At 43.8% G+C, this 27,279-nt stretch overlaps 1 protein-coding gene and 1 pseudogene across 2 annotated transcripts; one reads left to right on the plus strand and one right to left on the minus strand.

The window, feature by feature from the left end:
- Positions 1-403: 403 nt before the first annotated feature.
- Positions 404-11,157, minus strand: LOC101607115 (annotated as a pseudogene).
- Positions 10,593-27,279, plus strand: LOC123460812 (small vasohibin binding protein). Of its 2 annotated transcripts, none has more exons than XM_045150391.1 (3): positions 10,593-10,728; positions 11,115-11,269; positions 26,924-27,279. In XM_045150391.1, the coding sequence occupies exons 2-3, from the start codon at positions 11,156-11,158 to the stop codon at positions 27,008-27,010; spliced, it is 201 nt and encodes a 66-aa protein (XP_045006326.1). In that variant the 5' UTR covers positions 10,593-10,728; positions 11,115-11,155; the 3' UTR covers positions 27,011-27,279. The 2 variants fall into 2 exon arrangements, with proteins under 2 accessions (XP_045006326.1, XP_045006327.1); XM_045150392.1 differs by lacking the exon at positions 10,593-10,728 and adding an exon at positions 10,875-10,977.

A 27,279-nucleotide genomic window follows, 5' to 3' on the forward strand; every position in this document is an offset into this window, starting at 1 on the left:
ATTATTTAAGACCTTTATTAACAGGTGCTTGCAGTTTGTGGACTTTTTTTTAAATCAAGTTGTAAACTTTTTATTACAAATTAAAAATGAAGTTCTTAAAAATCTCAACTTGACCAGATATGAAACAATTTAAAAACCTTTAAAGGTATATTGAGAAAAAACAGGCTTTTTAAAAAAACACGTTTTTCATTACCAAAAAGGGACATCTTGGGGCTGGAGAGATGCTTAGCGGTTAAGCGCTTGCCTGTGAAGCCTAAGGACCCCGGTTCGAGGCTCGGTTCCCCAGGTCCCACGTTAGCCAGATGCACAAGGGGGCGCACGCGTCTGGAGTTCGTTTGCAGAGGCTGGAAGCCCTGGCGTGCCCATTCTCTCTCTCTCCCTCTATCTGTCTTCCTCTCTGTGTCTGTCGCTCTCAAATAAATAAGTAAATAAATTAATTTAAAAAAAAAAACATGCTGCATAGTCAATGCAGATAGTTCTAGTTTATCTGGTCAATGGGCAAAAAGCAAGCACTGAAGGTCTTCAGCTTCAATCTTTTGTTCATTTCTTATTGCTGGAATTTCATATTCATTTCTTCTTGTTGGATGACTAAACTGGATGATGGTAAAGATGGTAAGCCGGCATTTATTTACTCAGCCCCGCCCGGCTCAGCCTCGGGAGCGGACGAATTTTCAAGCTGGTGGATCAGCTGCTTTTTTGTCTCTTTGCCTTCTTCTGGTTTAGGGTTCTCTGGGCGTCTGCGTCGGTAATCGCTGAGGTGGCTGCTGACCTCGGGTGTCATCTCCTCGATTTTCCTTGTCCTCTTCACTGCCAGCCTCTCCGGGCTGTCTTTGGCGAGGAGGACCCCTGAAATGAATACTGCGGAATCGTGGTCTATAACCCAGATACATGTCCTGTCTCACGGGCCTGCCTTGCTCTCCTGCACCCTGGTTGTCAGCACCCTCCATCACTTCTCCCCGCACAGGAGGTGGGACGACTGTGGTCCGCGCCCCAGGGCCTCCTCCCGCGGTCAGGCGGGAGCCTTCGCTGCGGAAGGGCCGGCGTCGTTGGGCCTGGCCTTCGGGAGCGCTCTCCGTCCTTCATTCTTTTCCCCGCGCTCACTACGACGCGGAGGACCCTACCACGCGGACAGCGTCTACCGTGGGGACGGTCTGCTGCACGCTTACCGCCGTGACCGGACCTCCAGCAGGCCGCAGCACGGCCGCCTCCGCACCCTTTCTCCTTCCACATCAGACTGCACGGCCTCCCCGTCTCCTGCACTGCGGGGTGCTTCCCGCGGTTACTCTTCTGTATGGCAGTCTGGTGTACAAACACGTCTTCCTTGCTGTCGTTCCTGTGGATGAAACCATATCCATTCCTTACATTGAACCAGTTTGCTGTTCCCAAAACCTTCCTTGCGATGACCTTCTTGTCCTCGCCGGCAGGCGCCGCCGATGTGAGGCCGAGGCCGCCGCTCCCTGCGCCGCTGCCCGGGGTGCTGGGCTCGGTGTCGGCGGCGCTGAGGGCGGGGGCGGCGGCGGGAGGCTGCGGGGGCGGTGGGGCTGCTCAGGGCTCTCGGGTCCGCTCTCCGCTCCCGCTACCGATCGAACCTTGAGATTCTTTATTAAAACTTCCAGACGTCAAAATAAATAAATAAATAAGGTAGCCAGACTTGGTGGCTCACACTTTTAATCCCAGCACTTGGGAGGCAGAGGTAGGATTTCTGAGTTTGAGGCCACTCTGAGGCTCCAGAGTGTAAATTCCAGGTCAACCTGGGCTAGAGCAACGCCTTACCTTAAAAAAAAAAAAAAAAACCTCCAGACAGAAGTTAATTTTATGGCCTTAGAAGTTGTTCAGTCTCAATCTGTATGTCTTTACATTTGCAAAGTCAACCTAAGGAAGTCTTTATAATTGACATTCTTACTACATTGATTTAAACAATGGGGCCAAACATCAGGTGATGAATCTTGTCATTAAAAATAGTCTCTGAAGGTGACAAGGAAATTGAAGTCATAAAGGAGGTCATTTTCAGAATGAAAGGGCAGGTGGGATGGCTTAGTTCTCTTGGAGCACTGCTGGATGTCCAGAACTGTCTTCCATTCTTTCCATCACAGCCTGGCTGCCTATGGCTCTGCAGAGAAAGAGCTCTGGCAGGGGTGTGGCAGATGCCTCTGGCAGAGCAGGCTCCTGCTGGCTGGGCAGTGGGTTCCTTTACACCTACCTCAGGGAGCAAGCATGCAAGTGTTCCACACCACACCTGCTAGTCAAGATCCAGAGGACGGAGGGAACTAATGTTATATTAATATTTTTATTAGAATGTTCTGATTATAAAAGTAAAACCTGTTTTCTTTAAAAAGAAAAAAATTATTTATTAAAGAGAGAGAATGGGGGCTGGACAGATGGCCCAGCGAGTAAGGCACTTGCTTGCAAAGCCAAAGGACCTAGGTTTGATTCCCCAGGACCCACATAAACCAGATGCACAAGATGGCGTATGCACCTGTGGTGCATTTGTGGTGGCTGTGTGCTGTGGCACGCTCATTCTCTCTCTCCCCATCTCTATGCCTCTTTCTCTTTCTCTCTCTCTCTCTCATAAATAAATAAATAAATATTTTTTTAAAGAGAGAGAGAATGGGCTTTCCAGGATCACTTGCTGCTGCAAACTCCATATGAATAAACCATTTTGTGCCTGGCTTTACGAGGGTACTGAGAAGTTGAACTAGAACCAACAGGCTTTGCAAGCTAATGCGTTCAACCACTGAGCCATCCCCCCAGCCCAAATAATGCTTTAAAGAATGTTGGGGGTGGGCTGGAGGGATGGCTTTAGTGGTTAAGATGTTTGCCTGCAAAGCCAAAGGACCCAGGTTCAATTCCCCAGGACCCACGTTAGCCAAATGTACAAGAGGGCACATGCATCTTCAGTTCATTTGCAGTGGCTGGTGGCCCTGGCATGCCCATTCTCTCTCTCTCTCTCTCCCTCTTTCTCTGTCAAATAAATAAATAAAAATAAAGAATGTTGGGGGGTTCTTTTTTTTGTTTTTTTGAGGTAGGGTCTCACTGTAGCCCAGGCTGACCTGGAATTCACTAAGGAGTCTCACGGTGGCCTTGAACTCATGGCGATCCTCCTCCCTTTGCCTCCCAAGTGCTGGGATTAAAGGCATGTGCCACCATGCCCGGCTTGGGGGGTTCTTTTGGAGATAGTGTCTTGAGGCTGACCTCCAACTCATTATTAGACAAGAATGACCCTGAACTTCTGATCCTGCCACCTCCACCTCGAAAGTGCACCACCACACCTGGTTTGTGGGATGCGGAGGATGGAACCCAGGTTCTCATGCATTCTGGGCAAGCATTCTGCCAACTGAGTTATGTCACCAGCCAAATTGTGCTTTCTTGATTAAACTAGTTAGAGTAACAATTTATCCTGAGACCATGCTTCAAGAGAGCAAGGTAGGGCAGAATACAAATTAAAATGAAACACTCTTACTCTTAGAGCCATGCATTCAATATTAAATTAATTTTTAGATTTCTCAGTAGAATGACAATTTAAACCAGAATGAATTAAGTTTATTAAATCATAATATTGTTGATTTAAAATATTTTTGAGGGCTAGAGAGATGGCTTAGCCATTAAGGCACTTGCCTGTGAAGCCAAAGAACACAGGTTCAATTCCCAAGTACCCATGTAAGCCAGATGCACAAGATGGCGTATGTGTCTGGAGTTTGTTTGCAGAGGCTAAAGGTTCTGGCATGCCCATTGTCTATCTGTCTCTGCCCGCCCCCCTTTTTCCTTTCTCTCTCTCTCTCATAAATAAATAAAATCTGGCTTAGCAGTTAAGGTACTTGCCTGTGAAGCCAGATACACAAGACCATGCATGTGTGCAAGGTGGTGCATGTGCTCGGGGTGGCATACACATCTGGAGTCTTCAGTGGCTAGAGGCCCTGGCACACCAATTCTCTCTGTGTCTCTCTCTCTCTTGCTCTCTCTCTCATAAATTAAAAAAGATAATTTTTTGATTATAGAGATAGCTTAGTGGTTAAAAGCACTTGCTTGCAAAGCCTAAAGGCCCAGGTTTGATTCCCCAGTACCCACATAAGGCCATATGCATGAAGTGGCACATGCATCTGGAGTTTCATTTGCATCGGCAAGAGGCTTTAAAGCACCCGTTCTTTCTTTCTTTCTCCCTCTCCGTCTCCCCTTCCCTCCCTCCCTCCCTCCCTCCCTCCCTCCCTCTCTCTCTCTCTCTCTCTCTCTCTCTCTCTCTCTCTCTCTCTCTCTGTCTCTCTCTCTCTTCCCCCACTCCCTCCCTATTTCTTTTTTAAATTTTAAATATTTTATTTATTTGCAAGCAGAAAGATACAGACACACACACATAAAGAGAGAAAGAGAATGGACTTACCGTGGCCTCTAGCCACTGCAAACGAATTCCAGACACATGCACCACTTTGTGCATCTGTCTTCACATGGGTACTGGGGAATCAAACCCAGGCTGTCAAGCTCTTCAAGCAAGCACTTTAACTGCTGAGCCATCTCTTCAGCCCTCCCTCCCTCTTTCTCTCCTTCCCTCTTGCTCTCTCTCAAATAAATATTCAAAAGATAGCTTTCCATTGAAGAATGAAATATCCTCTAATAAATGTAAAATATTTCACTTCTTAAAGTTGAACATACAATTTGAGGCTTATCCCCCTCAATTAAGAAAATTTATGCCAGGTGTGGTAGCATACTTTTTTTTTTGCACACTCTTTTAATCCTATCACTTGTGAGGCAGAGGTAGGAGGGGGGTTGTCATGAGTTCAAGGCCACCCTGAGACTACATAGTGAATTCCAGGTCAGCCTGGACTAGAGTGAGACCCTACCATGAAAAACAAAGAAACAGGGAAGGAGGGAGGGAGGGAGAGAAGGAAGGAGGGAGAGGGAGAGAGGAGAGGAGGAAAGGGAGGGAAGGAAGGAGGGAGGGAGGGAAGGAAGAAGGAAAATTTATATCACCTATAATTTCTCTGCCTAGAGATAGTTTCTTCAAATTTTTTTATGCAGGTACACAGTCTTTAAAAAAAAAAAGGGGGCCAGGCGTGGTGGCGCACGCCTTTAATCCCAGCACTCAGGAGGCAGAGGTAGGAGGATCGCCGTGAGTTCGAGGCCACCCTGAGACTACATAGTGAAATCCAGGTCAGCCTGAGCCAGAGTGAGACTCTACCTTGAAAAACCAAAAAAAATAAAAATAAAAATAGGGCCATGGGTGCAATAGTGGCATGTCTGTTATGGAGGAAACCAACTGCCCTCTAATTGGACTTGAGGCCCACTCCAAGGGAAGGGAATACACCCCTGATACTGAAAACTTAAAACAAGGGTAGTCATGAGCCCTAGGGGTATAATGTCTGCTGTTGTCTAGCTAAATGTATATACTATGCTTACCAAACTGCCCAGTAAGCACTTCTGTTATTGTTCACACCCTTATATTAATGCTACTCTCACTTTTGGTTGAGAAACTTCTCTTTTCAGATGGCAGTGACTTTGAGACGACTCAGAAGGTATCATGGTGATGGAAAGAAATGACCACAGTGCTCAGTACTGCAATATATGTATCACACCTTCCAAGGCTCAGGGTCTAATGAGGAAGAAGTGGCAGAAAGAATGTAAGAGCCAAAGGAAGGGCAGGACTCCATACAACATGCTCCCTCCAGACATAAAATGGCCTGGATATCCATGGCCTCACAGTGCCTGACACTACCTGCAAAAGACCATCATAAGAGGAGGAAAAGATCAAGACATCAAAAGTAAAAGAGAGACTGATTGAGATGGGGAGGGGGTATGATGGAGAGTGGAGTTTCAAAGGGGTAAGTGGGGGGAGGGAAGGTATTACCATGGGGTATTTTTTTATAATCATGGAAGTTGTTAATAAAAAATTTTAAAAATAAAGAAAATAGCACCAGGCAGGGCGCACACCTTTAATCCCAGAACTCGAGAGGCAGAGGTGGGAGGATCACTGTGAGTTCAAGGCCAGCCTGGGACTACAGAGTGAGTTCCAGGTCAGCCTGAGATGTAATGCAACCCTACCTCAAAAAAACTAAAATATAAAAAAGGGGGGGCCATAGTGTATCTACTTTTTTCATACCCAGTGTTTTCACCACACACTGCATTAGGCAAGTTTTCCATGCCATCAAATATTCTTTTAACCCCAATATGGACCTGTGAGAATTTTCAAAAAGAATTCCATATTACAGGATTGTTCCACTGTTTTCCAGTGCCTTGCTATTCTGCACCTTATGACAAGTGACAGTGGATTGATGACTGCAATCTGAGGCAAGATTTCACAGCCAAATTGCTCTACATAAGGATCAGTTGACCAAAGCACATAAAGTTGCTTGCTTTTCCACAGCTTCACTTTCAGTATATATTATCAATTTACAGATTTTTGTCAATTCAGTGAGTCATTTCGGTCAATGACCTCCTAATTTAGTTTGCTTATTTTCCTTTTGTTGCTTAATGGCTTACAAAACTCTACATACAGCAACCAACCTTACCACTACCTAAGTTGGAAATATTTGTTCCCAGTGATGTCCATTTTAAGGTTGAAACAATTCAATTTTTGAAACTTCTAAATGAGAGAAACAGATTGCAACAGAAGTCCCCTCGCCAAGTCCTCTCCCAAGCTGCTGTAGAAGACCCTACCTGTGTATAAATGATCATCCCCAAATCACAAAGCAGAGGAGCCAGCACTAATGGTAAGGGCTAATTACATACAAGCTGCAGTCATAATAATTATGACAATAATAGACAAACCCATCCATCTTTCCTGTCACCTGTCCCTTTTTGTGTTTCTAAGTGACAGCTAAACATTGTCCTTACAAGAAGTAAGGGGAATAAAAGAAGTTAGCGGATTATTTCTCTATAGAACCTAAGCTCCCTAAAAAGCTTAAGGAACTAAAAAGACTGAAGGGAGGGGAGAGGACTCACCACTTTTGGAATCAGAGATCCTTGACCCTTAGCAGCAGACCTGGGAACATCTCCTTCCCCCAGTCAGGGCAATTAGGCATTAGGCAAAAGTGTCAGGAAGGGCAGAGGTGGGTCTGAGAAAAGTTCATATTCTAAAGACCAAAACCCCAAGCCAAGGGCTCCCTCTGCCCCACAGATGGCTGTCTAGCTGTCCCTACAAACAAACAACACCCTGTCCTTGATAAAGGAACAGAGCAGAGAGGGGGCTCCCTAAAAGCGAGGGAACCACCTAGTGCCACCACACAGAAGGGAACTTTGTCCCAACTCTCTTTTCTTCCAACGCCCAGTGCCAACAGAGACTCCAGATAAATTTGATCCTGGCACACCTTTTCTGAAAGGCTAGCTCCCCTTTGTTTTTCACATCTGAGGAAATGAGAAGAGGGGTGAATGGCACTTCAGATCATTACATTAAGTGAAATAAGCCAGACTCACAAACACTGCAAGCTTTTCCTTATATATGCAATTTGTGTGTGCATGTGTCTGTGTGTATGCACACGTGTGTGCATGCATGTGTAAGTCATTAAAGTAGATAGGAACCAGGAGAGAGGAGAAAGAAATAAGGGAAGGGCAAATAGAACACATGTCACATGCCGGGCGTGGTGGCGCATGCCTTTAATCCCAGCACTCGGGAGGCAGAGGTAGGAGGATCGCCATGAGTTCAAGGCCACCCTGAGACTACAGAGTTAATTCCAGATCAGCCTGTACCACAGTGAGAACCTACCTCGAAAAACCAAAAAAGAAAAGAACACACGTCACATGAAAACACAAAGGAAGACTTGGTGAGATGTGTAATTCCTTTCTGGACAACTTTTCTTTTGGCTATCTGAACAACTCTTGTTACTTATTATCCTCATGTGTAATCACTCCCATAATACAAACACTACACACCTAATTTATCCCTTCCTCATCTTTTCCCAAGCTAGCTTATCACATTTTGTACACTTTTAAAAAATATTTTAGGGCTGGAGAGATGATTTAGCAGTTAAGGTGCTTGCCTGTGAAGCCTTAAGGACTCATGTTCTACTCTCTAGCTCCCACATTAGCCAAATGCACAAAGGTGAGGCAAGCACAAGGTCACACATTCCCACTAGGTGGTGCAAGCTTCTGGAGTTTGATTGCAGTGGCTGAGACCCTGGAGTGCCAATTCTCTCTCTCCCTCCCTCCCTCTCTCACTCTCTCTAAAAAAAACCCTTACATTCTCTCTGAAGTAATAAATAAATATTATTTTTTAGAAAAAAAGAAAAAGGTCTGAAGCCAGGCATGGTGGCACACGCCTTTAATCCCAGCACTCAGGAGGCAGAGGTAGAAGGATCACCATGACTGTAAGGCCACCCTGAGATTACATAGTGAATTCCAGGTCAGGCTGGGCTACCTCAAAAAACAAACAAGAATAAAAACTAAAAAAAAAATAAATAAATAAGGCTCTGGAGAGATGGCTCAGCAATTAAGGCACTCACATGCAAAGTATAAACGCCCGGGTTTGATTCCCCAGTACCCACGCAAGATAGATGCACATAGCGGTGCATGTGTCTGCAGACTGTTTACAGTGGCTAGAGGCCCTGGTGCACCCATTCTCTCCCTCCCTCTCTCTCTCAATAAATAAGTAATACCTAAATTGTTTTTATTTGTTTATTATTTATTTCCAAGGAGAAACTGAGAAAGAGAGTGTGGGTGCACCAGGGCTTCTAGTGGCTGCAAATGAACTCCACATGCATGGGCTATGAACTTTCATGCATCTAGCTTTACTGGTTACTGGGGAATCAAACCTGGAGCAGACTTAGCAAGCAAGAACTTTTAACTGCTGAGCAATCTTCCTAGCCCCTATAATCATATTTTTATTTGGGGTAAAAAAGTTCTTGCCATATTAGCCTTTTACTTTATATATTTATCAGTACCGGAGATGAACCTAGGGCTTCACAAGTACTAGGCACTATTTCCCCAGACCTCTTACTTCAGACAAAATCTAAGTTACACAGACTGGTCCTGAACTTGTAATTTCACCTACTTCAGCTTCCAGAGTAGCTGAAATTATAGGCCTAGAATTTTATACATTTTTATGTCCCTAGTACAAAAGAATTGTTGTGCAGTAGGTTTCTGCAACTTGATCTTGCAAAGCAAACCATGTGCACTGAAAACGACACTGTACCCCCTCCTCCCAGCTCCTGACAACCACCGCTCTATTTTATGTTTCTTTTGTTTGGTTGGTTGGTTAGTTGGTTGGTTTTTCGAGGTAGGGTCTCACTCTAGCCCAGGCTGACCTGGAATTCACTATGGAGTCTCAAGGTGGCCTAGAACTCATGATGATCCTCCTACCTCTGCCTCACAAGTGCTGGGATTAAAGGCGTGTGACACCATGCCCGGCTTCTATTTTATGTTTCTTAATGGTTTGACTAGTTTTGATATCTCATAAAAATGAAATCACACAGTGTTTATCTTTCCCTGTGGTCACTCCCATCTGAAGGAATTTGGTAAGTAGTGCTGACATCTACTGGCCTCCCAAAAGGATGTAACAATTTACACTTAGACTGGAATATCCGAGTGATTTCCGTGTAGGCTGTGCGCTCACTGCTTAGCATCTGTCCTTTGTTTCTGTCCTTGCCACTGAGGTAGAGGAACAAAGGTAGTAGGTCTGAACATGGTTTCCTGTGACCCGTAACTTTTCAATTCCTCTGTTCCTATCTATAAAATGGGCACAGTCGTTTATTAGTGCACATGTAGATACTGTACCGACTTATGAGGAGTAAGGGAGGTATAGTTATTACTGCTTTTCTCTTTCCATCCCTCCCCCCCTCCCTCCTCCTCCTCCTCTCTCTCACTCACTCTCATTCTCTCTTTCTCTTTCTTACTAATATACCAAATAAAAATGAAAGCCGCCGGGCGTGGTGGCGCACGCCTTTAATCCCAGCACTGAGGAGGCAGGGGTAGGAGGATCACCATGAGTCCAAGGCCACCCTGGTTTGCCAGGGCTAGAGTGAGACCAAAGGGGAAAACCAAAGGGAAAAAAAAGAAAAGAGAAAGCCAGAGTAGAAGGAGAAGAGAAACTCCTCCTGGTGTCCTCTGACCTCCTTATGTGCACAGTAGTATGTGTGCCCATACACACATCATACACATACACACATATACACACGCACAAATAAAAATGAAAAAAACAGTAAACATTTTTGAAAAAAGGATTTCCTTTTCCAAAAAAGGCTGAGATATAGTTCAGTGGTAGAGGGCTTGCCTAGCTTGCATAAAGCACTCAGTTGAAAATCAGATAAACTTCTTTAAAAGCATTCACTTTCTTAATAACCCCATGCATTAGGAAGGTAGCAATCACCAATCTTGACTATTCGAATTAAGTACCTGAGGCTTAGAATTCTAGTACGCAGCAATTTCAAACTCAGGACTCAGAGAACACCCCTCGAAGGCCAGCAGCTGTCCCAGACATTGTCCCAGGGAAAGCTCCAGTTAGTGAAAAGACCTCCCCTTCCCCAAGCTCAGCCTTCCCTGGTCCCGCCCCTGCTTCGCCCCACCACCATAGGCTCCGCCCCTCCCAGTTCTGATAGGTCCGTGAAGGTCCCGCCCCGCCCCTCCACGCCTCTGCAAGGCCTCTGCGCACGCGCAGCTCCTGTGGGCGGGGCAGCCTCAGGCCTCAGCCCCGCCTCCGCCGGCGCGGGTGCCCAGTGGTGGGCGCCGGGGGCCGCTCGGAAGGGGAGTCGAGGCCGGGGTGAACCCCAAGTGAGGCCTGGTCTGCGGCCCTGCGGAGGCCGGAAGTCTGAGGTGCGGCCGGTAGGGCGCCGACTCCGGGGTCCGTCACACTGCGGAGAGGGAAGGGTCTGCGGGCCGGGCCGGGCTGTGAGCCGGGCTGGCCGTCCCGGACCGTAGCTGTCGGCTCGGCGGCCGTGGGAAGCCGGGGCCCAAGGCTGAGGGGCCCCGACCGGCCCGACGCGAACGGCTCTCCCGGGCCTGGTTCCCCGGCGCCCGCGCGGTCGCTCCGGAGGGAGGCGGAGGCCGAGGCTCGAGCCCGAGGTGCGGACCGAGAGCCCGGGAGGGAGGGGCCGTCCGCGCCGAGGCGGGCCCGCGGGCGCCCGAGAACGGGCGGGGCGGCGGGGCGGGGACCGGGGTCCGCGGCGGTCTGCAGAGATGCGCCTGTCTCTCGGCCCCAGGTCGGAGCTCGCCGAGGAGGATTCCGACGCCTCGCCGAGCCATGGACCCGCCGGCCCGTAAAGAAAAACCCAAAGTTAAGGAGCCTGTCAGCCGCGGGGAGAAGGCGAAGCAGAAGTCCGCGCAGCAGGAGCTGAAGCAGAGACAAAGAGCGGAGGTGAGGGAGGGTCGAGGGGCGCTGGGGGCCTGTGGGCGGCCGGAGACCGAGAGCCGAGGCCGGGGAGCCCCGCTCGCCTCCGGACACAGCCACGTCTTCCCCGGCTGAGAGAGACCGAGCGTCTGGGGACCCGGCAGCCAGGTTAGTGTCACAGTCCCAACCAGTGCCAGGTCTCCAGATGACTCCAGGGACAGTTTTTTGTGGTAGAGACCCGAGGGAAGGAGGAAAGGAGAAAAAGAAGCCATGTGTGAGGGAGGGGACAGAAGGAGAGGAGAAAGCGCTGCTTGAAGCGTGTGTGTCCTACAGCCCTCTACACACGTTTCTCTGCTGGGTGCCGAGAGAAGCCACCCATGCCCAAGCTTTAAGCTCACCAGTGTGTTTCTTACTAGTCATTTTAAGAATAAAAAGGGGCTGGAGAGATGGCTCGTGGTTAAGGCGCTTGCCAGCAAAGCCTAATGACCTGGCTTCAGTTCCCCAGTACCCATGTAAAGCCATAAGCACAAACTTGCATATGCATCTGGAATTCGTTTGCAGCAGCTGGAGGCCTTGGGGCGCCTATTCATATTCTCATTCTCATTCTCTTCCTCCATACAAATAAAATAAAATATTTGTAAATATATTTTATTTGTTTGTTTATTTGAGAGAGAAGGCAGAAGTGAGAGAGAGAGAAACGGGCGCACCAGGGCCTTCAGCGCCCCCCCCCCTTGCGCAGGTGGCTTATGTGGGTCCTAGAGAATCAAACCTGGGTCTTTTGGCTTTGAAAGGAAGCCTTAACCGCTAAGCCATCTCTCCAGCCCAAAATTTAAAAAAAAAAAAAAAAAGTTTTAAAGAATGCAAAGCTTTAAAACAGGCATGGTGGCTCACACTTTTAATCCCAGCACTCAGACTGAGTGAGATAGGAAGAGCGCCTTGAGTTCAAGGTCAGTCTATCCTAAGTGTACGACAAAAAAAGAATAAAAAGCTTTAAAGTATTTACAGTGTTAATATTAAACCACATCCAGACATATTTTACATTAATATTTAACATAAAGAAAAAGTTTTAAACCTTTAAGCACTCGGGAGGCAGAAGTAGGAGGATCACTAAGTTTGAGGTCAACGTAGGACTCCATAGTGAATTCCACGTCAGCCTGGACTGGAGTGAGACCCATCCTCAAAAAAACAAAAAGAGCAAAAAGAAAAGGCTTGCTGGTCTTTCCTCCCTTTGTTTTGTTTGCTTTTGAGGAAAAAAAAAAAAATTTCCGCAAGAAAAAAGAGAGAGAGAATGAGTGCACTAGGGCTTCCTACCACTACAAAGGAACTCCAGGTGCAGGCGCCACTTCATGCATCTGGCTTTATGTGGGTATTGGGGATTCAAAACTGGGCTGCCAAGCCATCTCTCCAGCCCTGAGTCTTGCTATGTAGTTTGGAACTCAATATGTAGTCCAAGCTAGCTTCTGCGTGAGAAGGAAAATACTTGGTAGCAGAGGCCAGTAAGTTAAAAAGGAGACATAAAGGGAAGAGAAAGGAAGGGAGGAGGGTACTTAATAGGTTGATATTATATATATGTAAGTACAACGATTGTAATGGGGAGGTAATATGATGGAGAATGGAATTTCAAAAGGGAAAGTGTGGGGATGGGGAGGGAGGGAATTACCATGGGATATTTTTTTTATAATCATGGAAAATGTTAATAAAAATTTAAAAATTAAAAAAAAATATGTAGTCCAAGCTAGCCTTGACTTTACAGCAGTCCTCCTTCCTCAGTTCTCTCAAGTGCTGGGAATACAGGCATGAGGCATCATACAAGCTTACAAGAAATTTTAAAATCTGGACTGTTATAGAAAATACCTGATCCCCAAGTTGTTAGTGTTTAGCATTTTGACACATTTGCCTAGAATCTTTTTAAAATAAGATAAAATAGCCAGTCATGGGGCGCACACCTTTATTTCCAGCAGTCGTGAGGCAGAGGCAGGGGGCAACCTGGGACTACATAGTGAGTTCTAGATCAGCCTGGGCTACAGTGAGACTCTCTGCCTCAAAAAAGGAGCTGGGGAGATGGCTTAGCAGTTAAGGCACTTGCCTGTGAAGCCTAAGGACCCAGGTTCCATTCTCCAGGTCCCACATTACCCAGATACACATCATGGCAGACATGTCTGGAGTTTGTTTGCAGTGGCTAGAGGCCCTGGCATGCCCATTCTCTTCCTCCCTCCCTCTCTCTCTCTCTCTCTCTCTCTCTCTCTCTCTCTCTCTCTCTTTCCCTCTGTATCAAATAAATAAATAAAATGACTTTTAAAATTTAAAAAAAAAAAGCTAGTTGTGGTGGCACACGACATTAATTCCAACACTCAGGAGGCAGAGGTAGGAGGATCACTGTGAATTCGAAGCCACCCTAAGACCACATAGTGAATTCCAAGTCAGCCTGGGCTAGAGCAAGTCCCTACCTCAAAAAAAAAAAAGAAAAAAAATTTATGTATATAAATTTGAAGCCCCTTTGTCTCTTTTTTTTAATGCTCTTTTCCCCTTCCTCATAAGTAAGCACTTAAAAAAAATTGTGTTTATTTTTATTTATTTATTTGAGAGACAGACAGAAAGAGAATGGGTGCGCCAGGGCCTTCACCCACTGCAAATGAACTCCAGACCCATGCGCCCCCTTATGCATCTGGCTAACATGGGTCCTGGGGAATAAAGCCTTGAACCCAGGTCCTTAGGCTTCACAGGCAAGCACTTAACCTCTAAGCCATTTCTCCAGCCCCAGTAAGTACTTTTTTATACACTTACATTTTAAATATTCTATATTTTTTAGTAATCTTTTTTTTTTTTTTTGAGAGGGAGGGTGAGAATGGGCACACCAGGGCATTCAGCCAGTGCAAAAAAAAAAAAAAAAAACAAAAAAAAAAAAACCCTCCAGATAAACATGTATCACCTTGTACATCTGACTTATGTGGGTCGTGGGGAATCTAACCTGGTTCCTTCAGCTTTGCAGGCAAGCACCTTAACTGCTAAGCCATCTCTCCAGCCCTATACTTATATTTAAATATATTTGTAGATATGCTTGAACAATATACATTTGCATTAGCTTTTTTTAAAAGTTTTTCTTATTGTTTGCTTATTCTTCTTATTTGAGAGAGAGAGAGAGAGAGGCACCTCAGGGCCTCTAGCCACTGCAAACAAACTCCAAATGCTTGCGCCACCTTGTGCATCTGGCTTACATGGGTTTTGGGGAATCCAACCTGAGTCAAAGCTTTGGCTTTGTGGGCAAGCACCTTAACCATTAAGCCATCCCTCCAGCCCACATTACCATATATGTATATATGTGTATGTATTTTATTTATTTATTTGAGAGAGAGAGAATGGGTCACCAGGGCCTCCAGCCACTGCAAAAGAACTCCAGATGCATGCATCCCCTTGTGCATCTGGCTTACGTGGGTCCTGGAGAATCGAACTGGAATCCTTTGGCTTTGCAGGCAAATGCCTTAACCACTAAGCCAACTCTCCAGCCTACATTGTTTGATTTGGTTTGGTTTTTTGAGCCAGGGTTTCATGTATCCCAGGGTGGCCTTGAAATTATGATCCTTATCAACACCCTTTCCATGTGGATCCACATGTTCAAATTATCTGATTTCAACAGCTCTTCCCATGATCTTAGTCAAGATGCTTAACCTCTCTGAATGAACATCCCTTCCTTGATGCTTCTTTGGTAAAATGAGAGTGAGTGGTAGCATCTACTTCTACTGTAGAAATTGTATATGGAAGACACTTAGCATGGTACACAGTGCCTGGCCCAGAAAAGGCATTTGATAACTAGCACCAATTATGACCCAGAATCATCGGTCAAGCAGTCAGCATGCTCTCATAGTGTCTGCAAACAACTGGTCACATTCATGTTCACTTGATGAGGGGTAAAGTTGGGCTTGCTGTCTGGTGACAGTTGACATATGTCAGCACTAGCCAAACCGCACATGTGTGAACACACACATAGTCCCCACACCAAGGCAGGTGTTACTGTTATTCCCATTTGTCCTTTGTAAATCTTTCCTGGAGCAAGTGAGGGATACATAAAGTATATTGCCCCATGAGGCAGAGCTGATCCTCTCTCCATGGGGAAGTGCTGTGACCAGAGTCCAGTAGTTAACAAAGAGCAGGCCTGCAGGCCAAACATGCCTTCCTTCCTATTTGCTTTGCCCTACAGCTGCTTTGCTATTTTCATCTGTATCTCTGGAGTGCAATGTAATCTGCCACAGGAATGTGCCAGTGCCCCTGGAAGGTAGGAGGCAATACAGTGTGCACCAGCTCTGCAAAGATATCACATTCCATGAAGATGTGAGAGATGAAAAGGAATGGAGACACATGTAGCAATTAAAGCAATGTTGCACACTGTAGTGACCCTTTCCTTCTCCATGGAACGTCCAACACCCTGGCCCAATGTGGATCTCTTCTTGTCTTATTTTATTTTCCTTTCTCCTACCATTCTGCCTCCTTGATCAGGAAGTCTCCAAGTTGCTATTTAATATAACTCTCAGCTCCTAGGAAAGTAACATACAGATATGAAAGACTGGCTAGTTATTGTACATAAGAAAAAGATTTAACACAAGAGGTGGTGGTACACACCTTTAATCCCAGCACTCGGGTGGGGGGGGTGGTCAGGGGTAAGAGGATCACTGTGAATTTGATGCCAGCCTGGGACTACAGGGTGAGTTCCACGTCAGCCTGGGTTAGAGTAAGGCCCTATCTCGAGGGGAAAAAAGATTTTTTTAAATATTCATATAAGCTGGCATGGTGGTACATGCCTTTAATCCCAGCACTCGGGAAGTAGAAGTAGGAGGATCGCTATGAGTTTGAGGCCACCCTAAGACTACATAGTGAATTTCAGGTCAGCCTGGGCTAGAGTGAGATTCTTCCTCAAAAAAAACAAATTTAGCCGGGCGTGGTGGCGCACGCCTTTAATCCCAGCACTTGGGAGGCAGAGGTAGGAGGATCGCCGAGAGTTCGAGGCCACCCTGAGACTACATAGTGAATTCCAGGTCAGCCTGAGCCAGAGTGAGACCCTACCTCGAAAAACCAAAAAAAAAAAAAAAAAAAATTTTATTTATTTATTTATTTTGAAGTATACATGTCATGCATTTTTAAAATATTTATTTGCATGTGTGTGTACCAGGCTCTCTTGCCCTGTAAACAAGTACCTCTCCAGCATTACATATGTGACTGGGAAATTGAACCTGAGTAGCAGGCTTTGTAAGCAAGTGCTATGAACTGCTGAGCTATCTCCCCAGCCCCCAACGTGTATGAAATCTAAAGAATAAAACACTTATGTAGGGCTGGAGAGATGGCTTAGTAGTTAAGGCGTTTGCCTGCGAAGCTTAAAGCAGCCCCCAACGTGTATGAAATCTAAAGAATAAAACACTTATGTAGGGCTGGAGAGATGGCTTAGTAGTTAAGGCGTTTGCCTGCGAACCTTAAAGACCCAGGTTCAATTCCCCAGTACCCATGTAAACCAGATATACAAGGTGGTACATTTGTCTGAAGTTATTTGCAATGGCTAGAGGCCCTGACAGACCCATTCTCTCTGTCTACTTCTTTGTCGCTCTGTGTGTCTCTCTCTCTCAAAATAAGTAAAATAAAGAAAACTTTTTTTTTAATGTAAAGCCAGGCATGGTGGCACACGCCTTTAATCCCAGCACTCTGGAGGCAGAGATAGGAGGATCGCCATGAGTTTGCGGCCAGCCTGAAACTACATAGTGAATTTCAGGTCAGCCTGGGCTAGAGTGAGACCCTACCTTGGAAAAACCAAAAAAAAAAAAAGTATATATTTTCTACCACCTTAAGAAATAGATTTGAGGGGCTAAGGAAGATCAGTGGTTAAAGGCACTTGCTTGCAAAGCCTGCTGGCCTGGATTCAGTTCTTCAGCCACCCATGTAAAGCCAGACAGGTGTTCATTTGCAGCAGCAAGTGGCTCTGGCACATGCAAATGAATTTTTTTTTATTATTTTTGGTTTTTTGAGGTAGGGTTTCACTCTAGCTCAGGCTGTCCTCAAACTCACAATGATCCTCCTACCTCTACCTCCCGAGTGCTAGGATTAAAGGCGTACACCACCATGCCTGGCTAAATAAAAAATTTTTTAAAAAGAAGTAGACTTGAAGCCAGGATAGTACACACTTGTAGTCCCAGCATTTAGGAGGCTGATACCGGAGTATTGCTTGAGTCCAAGACCCATTCTAAGCAACATGGTGATGAGACATTGTCTGAAGAAGAAAGAAGTAAATGAACTAGAATGTGCTCCGCCTGCCCCTGTGGTCATGTACCCACATTTCCCATGCACATGCTCTGCTCCTTTTATACTGATCATTCCCAAGCTGCTCTGAATGCATGTACTACCTCTACATGCTCCTCAATGATGGTGATAACCTAGTAAGCCATTTACTTTTGCACATCTGTGAACTTTTGTGTATGTACCACTGTGTCTAAAGTTGGTGGTAGATACCTTGTCCTGTAACTGGTGCTCTTCATTCTAGTTTTTTAACCATTTATTTATTTTTATTATGGTAAAGATTTACCATTTTTATTATCTTAGACTTTTCAGGACTCATTTGTGGTAGTTTTCCATTTTACCAAGAATTTTTAAGATTACTCAGTTAAGCTTTCAGTATTTTTTGTTTTGTTTTGTTTTTTCAAGTTTTTTTTTTTTTTTTGGAGGGGTGTTCGAGGTAAAGTCTCACTCTAGCCTAGGGTAACCTAGAATTCACTATGTAATCTCAGGGTGGCCTTAAACTCATGGTGATCCTACCTCTGCCTCCTTAGTGCTTAGACTAAAGGTGTGCACTACCACGCCCAGCAAGCTTTTGGTTTTGATTTTACTTTGTGTACAAATTTACTTCGCTAACATTTTTAAATGTATTGGCAGAAATTTTATAATATTCTGTTTACTTTTCTTTTTTATGTCAGTAACCCTGTGTTTCTGATTCCTAACATTGCTTGTTTGTGTCCACCACCCTTTTACATTGATCAGTTGTATTGTATTTAGAGGTTCTTCATCTGGCCATTCAGCAATCCTCTCTATCATACATTGGTGGTTCTTTCATTACTTTCTGCTCTTATTTTGTATTTGCTATTTGTGCCTCTTGTGTTTCCTTTCTGTCCCTCCTTTCATCTCTTTTTTTTTTTAATTTTTTGTTTTTTTATTAATTAGTTTTATATTCAGCAAATACAGTCAGTTTGGTACCATAATTAGGCTCATCCATGATCTACCCCCTCCCCTTGGCCCCTCTTTGTTGAGGTATATGGGTCATGCATTGTGGAGTTAGCCCACAGTTATGGGTAGGATAAATGTCTCTGCATATCATGACCCAACATGTGGCTCTGACATTCTTTCTGCCCCCTCTTCCGCAAAATTTCCCTGAGCCATGTTCGGTTCATTTTTGGTCTGCTTCAGTGATGAGGTGTTGGGGCCCTCTGAGTCTCTGGCTCTCTGATTTGGTAGGAGTTGATTTTTCTCTGTGTTGATCTTCTTCACCCTTGTGCTGGTACCCAGTTCACCAGGAAAACAGCACCCTTACTTGTTTTGCCAATTTTTCTTAGTTTCAGCTGGTGCCCTTTTGAGGTATGATGGGGCAGCTTTCTCCTTAGGATCTACATCTGAAAAAGAGGAGATTCTCCAAAGGAAAGTAAGTTAGCACCAGGACAAATGAGATAACCTTTACTTTTTTTATAGAGAATTTAATAGGTGTAAGCCCTCTTGTAGCCCACAGTTGATGATAGCTTGATAATGGAGAGTGGCCTTATGTTTGGAAATGGTTCTGACTTGTTTCCCAGCTCCAGCTATGGGTCCCATACCACTGAGGGGATCAGTTAGCCAAATCAAGAGCAGTTGGTTCCCCACCATGGTTGTGTGCCACTATTGCAGTTGTGTGGGCATCACAACAGGTTATTTGCTACTAAGTAGGTTAGACCATGAGTTGCTTGGACAGATATTGTTCATTTTCCCCCAGTCGCCCATGTAGCACCTTTGCCTCTTTGGGTACTGACTCTCTTCCAGCTTCCAGCCATGCCATTCCATTTTACATGTTGACCACATAAGGTGTCTTCAGCAGTAGGGTCTTACCACTAACCTTTGGTGGGTTATCAAGTACTTGGACAGAAATCTGTCTTTCTTTTAGGAAACCTTGTAGGTCTCCCTGATCAAAAGCTCATTGTGGATGATAGCCTCATGCTGGCACTGGGAGTTACAGGTCAGTGCCAACTAAGAGAAGGAATAAAAAGATAACTAATAAACAAGAGTTAGAGAGAGGTGGGGGGAAGGAGGGAGGAAGGGAAGCTGCAGAAGATTAAGGTCAGTCTTCATCATACCCTCTCCAGTGTCTTGTGGTTCAGGTGCTCCCTCTAAGGGCCTGGTGAAGGTTCAGCCATTTGGTCTACCTTTTAGGAAGTAGAATTTTATGGTACCATTGCCGTTTGGGTCTAGATTTGTGTTCCCCCCACCCTCCGTTGTCCTCCTCTCCCTCCCCACCCATCCTATTGTCTAGTCCACGAGATGCTTGCTGGGTATGTAATGTATCTTGGATAGATTCAGGTTAGGTGCTGTAAATGAGTGAGACTATGTGACAATGTTTCTCTGTAATTGGGTAAGTTCACTGAGAATGATCTGTTCCAGGTTCAACCATTTTTCCTCAAATTTCATTGTGTCATTTTTTTTCTTACTACTGTATAGAATTCCATTGTGTAGATATACCACATCTTAGTTGTCTATTCTTCTAGTGATGGACATCTGGATTGATTCCAACTCTTAGCTATTCCAAGTTAAGCTACTACAAACATGGTTGAGCAAATCTCTCTGGCCTGTGGTTTGAAGGTTTTAGGGTAGATGCCCAGTAAGGGAATAACTGGGTCTGTTGGTATCTCTATAGTCAGCTTTTTCAGGAGTCTCCATATTGCTTTCCAAAGTAGTTGTACCATCTTACATTCCCACCAACAGTGGATGAGGGTTCCTAATTCTCCACATCCTCTCCAGCATTTATTTTCATTTGATTTTTTGATGGTTGCTATCCTTATTGGGGTAAGATGGAATCTCATAGTTGTTTTACTTTGCATTTCTCTGATGATTAGGGATGATGAACATTTTCTTAAGTGTGTGTTTGCCATTTGTATTTCTTCCTCTGTGAACTGCCTGTTCAGCTCTTTGCCCCATTTTATGAGTGGGGTGTTTGACTTTTTACTGTTAAGATTTTTGAGTTCTTTGTAGATTCTGGAGATTAGGCCTCTGTCAGTTGGATAACCCGCAAATATTTTCTCCCATTGTGTGGGTAATCTATTGGCTTTGCTTATTGTATGCTTGTCTGTAAAGAAACTCTTCAGCTTCATGTGATCCCATTGGTTTGGTAAATGTATAAGATCGTTAGCTACTGGGGTTTTATTCAGGAAGTCTTTTTCCATTCCTATATCATGGAAAGTACTTCCTAAATTTTCTTCCAGTAGTAGTCAAGTTTCTGGTCTTATATTGAGGTCTTTGATCCATTTGGACTTGAGTGTAGTGCATGGCGAAATGTGTGGAGCAAGTTTCAGTTTCCTGCGTATGGTTATCCAGTTGTCCAACACCATTTGTTGAAGATGCTGTCTTTTTTCCAGCCTATATTTTTAGGGCCTTTGTCAAATATCAAGTAGCTATAGTTGCTTGACCCAAAGTCCAGGTCCTCAAGTCTATTCCATTGGTCTATACTCCTGTTTTTATGCCAATACCATGCTGTTTTTACTACTATGACTTTGTAATACAGCTTTAGATCAGGTATGGTGATGCCTCCAGAGGTATTTCTTTTGCTGAGGATATGTTTGGATATGCGAGGCCTTCTGCCTTTCCATATGAAATTTGAGATCATTTTTTCTATCTCTATGAAGAACACTATAGGGGTTTTAATTGGAATTGCATTAAATCTATATATTGCCTTTGGTAGGATTGCCATCTTCACAATGTTAAATCTGCCTATCCAGGAGCATGGGTGGTCTTTCCATTTTTTAAAGTCCTCCTCAATTTCTTTTTTGAGTGTTTTTATGTTTTTGTTGTATAGATCTTTCACTTCCTTGGTTAACGTTATTCCAAGGTATTTTGTAGTAGTTGTTGCTATTGAAAATGGGACCATGTCCCTTATTTTTTTCTCTGTATCTTTGTCATTTGTATATAGAAAGGCTATTGATTTTGTATCCTGCTTCTTTGCTATAGGAGTTAATCACCTTCAGGAGATTTGGGATGGAGTCTCTTGGGTCTCTTACGTATACAATCATGTCATCACGGAATAGAGCTAACTTCTTCCTTTCCAAATTGTATCCCTTTTATTTCCTTCTCCTGTCTTATTGCTTGAGCTAGGACTTCCAGTACTATATTGAAAAGCATAGGTAAGAGTGGACAACCCTGTCTAATTCCTGATCTCAATGGGAATTCCTCCAGTCTCTCTCCATTAAGTATTATTTGGGCCTTTGTAGCTTTGTATATTGCCTTTATTATGTTAAGATATGAAACAACCATGCCAGTTCTCTCCAATGTTTTGATCATGAAGTGATGTTGTATCTTGTCAAAGGCCTTTTCTGCATTTATCGAAATGATCATGTGGTTTTTATGTTTAAACTTGTTTATGTGGTGTATTACATTGACAGATTTCCCGTATGTTGAACCACCCCTGCATTCCTGGGATGAATCCCACTTGGTCAAGGTGGATAATGCTTTGCGAGTATTTTGTTCAGGATCTTTGCATCTAAATTCATCAGAGAAATAGGCCAGTAGTTTTCTTTTCTTGTGGCATCTCTACCTGGTTTTGGAATTAGGGTGATATTAGCTTCATAAAAAGAGTTAGGTAGCTTTCCCTGTTCTCCAATTGTGTGGCACAGTTTGAGGTAGATTGGTTTGAGTACTTCCATGAAGGTTTGATAGAATTCAGCTGAGAAGCCATCTAGTCCTGGACTCTTCTTTTTGGGGAGGTTTTTTATTACTTTTTCAATCTCCATCAGTGTGATCAGTTCATTGAGGAGATTAATCTGCTCTGAGTTTAGCTTTGATAGATGGTATGCGTCCAGGAATTTATCCATCTCCTCCACATTATCCAGTTTTGTGGAGTAGAGGTTTTTGAAATAAAATAAGTCCTGATGATTCTCCCAATTTCACTTATGTCTGTTGTGATCTCTCCTTTTTCATTTTGAATTTTGTTAATTTGAAGCTTCTCTTTTTTTTTTTTTTTTCTGGGTCAAGAGGTTTGTCAATCTTGTTTATTTTTTCAAAGAACCAGCTCCTTGTTTTGTCAATTGTCTTAATTGTTTCCTTGGTTTCCAATTCATTAGTTTCTGCTGTGATTTTAATTATTTCTTTCCTTCTGGAGCTGTTTGGGTTGGATTTTTCTTGCTTTTTCAGTGCCTTTAGGTGGACAGTTAGGTTATTGATTTGGGATCTCTCTGTCTTTTTTATGAAGGCATTGAGTGCTATGAATTTTCCCCTGAGGATCGCCTTCATTGTGTCCCATAAGTTTTGGTATGATGTGTTCTCATTGTCATTCAATTCTAGAAATTTTGCAATTTCAGGTTTTATTTCATCCACTATCCATTTATTGTGATCTGCTTCTTGTCGGCATTTGAGTTTGGTTATTTGTTTCTTCTCTGTGGAGAATTTCCTGGAATATTCTCTGTAAGTTTGGTTTTGTATTCATATAATTGTAAAGCTGAGTTTTGTCATGGAAAGTTTTTCTTTCACCATCTATTATAAGGGATACTTTTGCTGGGTAGAGTACTTTGGGTTGGAAGCCATAGGTTCTTAGACTTTGCAGTGTTTCATTCCCAGACCCTTCTATCTTTCAGGGTTTACATTGAGAAGTCTGGAGTAATTCTGATGGGGTTACCTTTGAAAGTGGTGTTGCTTTTAGGATTTTCTTTGGTGTCAATGTTTAGAGTCTTAATGACAGTATGTCTTAAAGAGTTTCTTCTTTAGTCCAGTCCATTTGGAGTTCTGTTGGCTTCTTGTATCTTTATGGGCCTTTCTTTTAAGAGACTGGGGAAGTTTTCTTCAATTACTTTGTTAAATAAGTTCTCCATGCCTTTGGTCTGAATTTCTTCTCCTCCTGGTATTCCATTGATCCTGATATTAGGATGTTTAAGTGTATCCCACAATTCCCTCATGGAACTTTTAAACTTACTGAAATTTTTGAACTCTCTAACTGTTTCTTCCATCTTGTCTTCCAGATCAGTGTTTCTATCCTCCACATAGCTAACTCTATTCTTGAGAGCTTCTAGAGAGTTTTGGACTTGTTCAGTTAGGTTTGCATTTTCTACTACTTTTCTATGTATGATTTCCATCCCTCTGTTAAGCTCCCTTTTCACGTCATTTTCTGATTTTCTTGATGATTCTTAGAATTCATCCTAGCATTTCTTTATGTCTTCATTTAGCATGGCCAGCTGATTTTTGAGGTCTTTTTTTTCACTCTCCCTCAAATCTTTTAACTGTCTTTGAACTCCTTCCATTTTCTTATCTATTAGGTCTAGTTTAGTGATGGCAGCATCCATATAATTATTGGTCCTTTGTTGCTTTTCTGCAAGTTCTACCAGTAGCTTGGTCAGGGTTGCATTGCTCATAGCTTCATTTTAGTGTTCTGATCCTAATGACTCTTCTATGTTTTGATTACAGATGTTTATTGTAGGACTGGGTGATCTAACTGGATTTTCTTGCATTTGATTTTTCATGTTATTTCTTTTGCACTATAGTCTGCCCATCACATTGTATGGGCACGGAGGTGGGTGGATCATCCTGGACTCAAGCACAATGGGAATCTGAGGTACCCTGAGGCAGTTGCCAAGCAGCCTGGGCTTTGGCTCTCACTTGCCAAAACTGCCTGATCTACTGCCTGGCAGGGGCACCAAAGTTGCCTGAGCTCTCAAGTGGTAATGTGCCAAAGCTGCTAGGAGGGACACTGAGGCACCAAGCACTGAAGCAGCCCAAACTCTGGCAGGGGAACACTGGGACCTGGAAGCAGTCTGTGCTCCCCTGCAACAGGACAGTGGTGGACAGATGGCGCAGCAGATAGGTAGGGGTTGGCACCTGAGCTGGCACAAGTGACAGACACAGTCTGAGCTTACATGGCAGTTGCTCTGGGCCTGGGCTCACTGAATGTGCAGCGGCCAGAGCAGTAAGTGAGCGAGTGGGCGGAGCAGTCTAAGCTTCCACATGCAGGGATCAATCAACGCAGTGGAAACGGTGGCTACTTGAGGGGAGGGGTGGGCTACCCACCCTTAAGGGAATCAGCGATTCCCTGTTTTTCCCCCTCTGTGCCCTTCCACTGGCAATGTATTGGAGATTGCTCTCCCCTAAAAGACCCAGTGAACCCTTAATATCTTGCCTTTCTTTCACCGGGATCTGCCAGGCAGCTAGGCGGTTGCCATCTTCGCCCTCGTGTCTTTTTTTTTTTTTTTTTATTGCTGTTTTAATTGATTTTTTTTTCTTTTTTTTTGAGACTGAGTCCCATGTAGTCCAAACTAGCCTCAAAGTCACTATTTTCCCAAAGCTCTTAATCCTGTTTTCACCTTTCAACTCCACAGACCAGGTATATAACACCATAACTGGCTCATAATTTCCATTTCAGTTTATTAAATTGTATACACACACACACCTTAATTCATTTTATTTCTTTCTTTATAAATTGGGAGTCTTTTAATTTTTATTGGAGACTTTAACATATGAACACACTGCAAATTAGTCATATTCCCATCAGGTTATCCTCTTTTGATCCTTCTCTACACCCCCATTCCACTGAGGCCCTCCTTAGTAGGGCATCAGTAAGTAATCACTGTGGGGTTGTGAATTCACCAGTTAGTTCATGTAGAGAGGGCCAATGCCTTCAGCATGCCTTCCAACCCTGTGGTTCTTAAATTCTTCCTACTCCCTCTTCTGCAGCGTCTGCTGAGCCATAGAGGCTGTGTTAGGAGTCTCCTTGAGTGTTGAAGTCTTGGCAGCCTCTTATTTTCTGCTTTTGTGAGTTTTGAGTCTCTTCAGTGTCTACGGCCATGTCCACAGGAAAGGTTCTCCAGCTAGTAGTGAGAGCAGCACTCAGTGAATTTGCCACTTCCTCTGCAGTGTTTCCTGGGACCTGGTGGGTGTGATAGAGATTTTAAGATTTTTTTTTTTTTCTATTTCTGTGGGAATAAAATTTTGGAATTTTGATTGAAATTGCATTGCATCTGTATATTGCTTCTGGTAGGCTGGCCACTTTCATAATATTAATTCTTCCAATCCATGAGCATGGAAGATCTTTCCAGTCTTCTCATGTCTTCCTCAACTTCTTTCTTTAGTGTTGTAATATTTTCATTGTAGAGGTCTTATCACTTCCTTGGTTGTAGATATTTTAAGTCATTTTTTTTATTTCCCTGATTTCTTTCTCAGTCTGTCTGGCACTGTCATATAAGAAGGCTACTGATTTTTGTGTGCTAATTTTATGCCCTGCCACTTTGCTGAAAGTATTCACCTCTAGGAGGTTTTTGGTGGAGGCTTTAGGGTCTCTTATATATAGAGTCATATCTACAAATAAAGTTAGTTTCAGTTCTTCCTTTTCAATATGTATTCCTTTTATTTCTTTCTCTTGTCTTCTCACTCAAGCTAAGACTTCAAGTGTCATTTCAAATAGCAGTGAAAAGAATGGACACCCTGTCTTATTCTAGAAGTTAGTAGGAATACTTCAAATTTTTCCCCTTTCAGTATGATATTGGCTTTAGGTTTGTTGTATATAGACTTTATTATGTTGAAATATGGTACCTCTATCCACAAATTGGGAAATTTTATGATCAGTTTTTATCTTTTTTGCTTTAGTTTGTTTTATTTTTTCAAGGAAGGGTTTTACTCTAGCTCAGGCTGACCTGGAATTCACCATATATTCTCAAGGTGGCCTCAAACTCATGGCAGTCCTCCTACTTCTGCCTCCTGAGTGCTAGGATTAAAGGTGTGCATCACCACACCCTGCTCTGATCAGTTTGTTGTTTTTTTTTTTGGGGGGGGGGTAAACACCTTTTTTTTTTTTAATTAACATTTTCTATAAAATATATCCCATGGTAATTCCCTCCCTCCCCACCCCCACACTTTCCCATTTGAAATTCCATTCTCCGTCATATTACCTCCCCATTACAATCATTGTAATTACATATATACAATATCAATATCAACCTATTAAGTATCCTCCTCCCCTCCTTTCTCTACCCTTTATGTCTCCTTTTCAACTTACTGGCCTCTGCTACTAAGTATTCTCATTCTCACACAGAAGCCCAGTCATCTGTAGCTAGGATCCACATATGAGAGAGAACATGTGGCGCTTGGCTTTCTGGGTCTGGGTTACCTCACTCTGATCAGTTTTTATCTTTAGTGAACATGTAAATTCTGTGAGAATGAAAGAAGGTGAAGAAGGATGTGTGTGACCTCATCTTGGAATTCTGTTAGGGTTTTCCTTCTACTACCATGACCTATCATCATATTGTTTATACATAAAACCATCCATTGTCTGTTAGCTATTGTATTATCCCCAGTTTTTCTATACCTCTTATCATCCTGCTCCCACATCACCAACTTTCATACCCATTCTTCATGCAGTGCCTGCATTTTCCGATGACTTGGCCTGTTGTGTCTGAAGTCTGAGCAGCTGTTCCCTGCTAACATATCTGTTTCTCCATTCAGATCTATGCTCTGAACAGAGTCATGACGGAACTGGAGCAGCAGCAGTTTGATGAGTTCTGTAAGCAGATGCAGCCTCCTGGGGAGTGAGCCAGTCCTGAGCCACCAACTGAAAGGACTCTGGAGCCTTTGGGAGCTGGTTTCCATTGTAGAGCTGTGCTGGCCCATTTGGAGCCTTGCAAACAAGAAGTCATTTGTGGATAACTCAGAGCTTACTTCCTCTGTGTAACTTCTGCTTCACTGGTTCTCCACTGGGATTGCCCCAGTGCTTGCTGAGCAGACTTGTTTTCTAAGACAACAGATACTTTTTAAAACAATCTTCTTCTGTTTGAAAAAAAAAAAAAGTGCTTCTTGTGAAA

This window comes from Jaculus jaculus, chromosome 5, assembly GCF_020740685.1.
Source record: "Jaculus jaculus isolate mJacJac1 chromosome 5, mJacJac1.mat.Y.cur, whole genome shotgun sequence".
Taxonomy (NCBI): Eukaryota; Metazoa; Chordata; class Mammalia; order Rodentia; family Dipodidae; genus Jaculus; species Jaculus jaculus.

Coding starts and splice junctions, on each gene's coding strand:
- LOC123460812 (XM_045150391.1), top strand. CDS start 11,156: ATGGACCCGCCGGCCCGTAAAGAAAAACCCAAAGTTAAGGAGCCTGTC. Junction 11,270..26,923: donor AGCAGAGACAAAGAGCGGAG/GTGAGGGAGGGT, acceptor TTCTCCATTCAG/ATCTATGCTCTGAACAGAGT.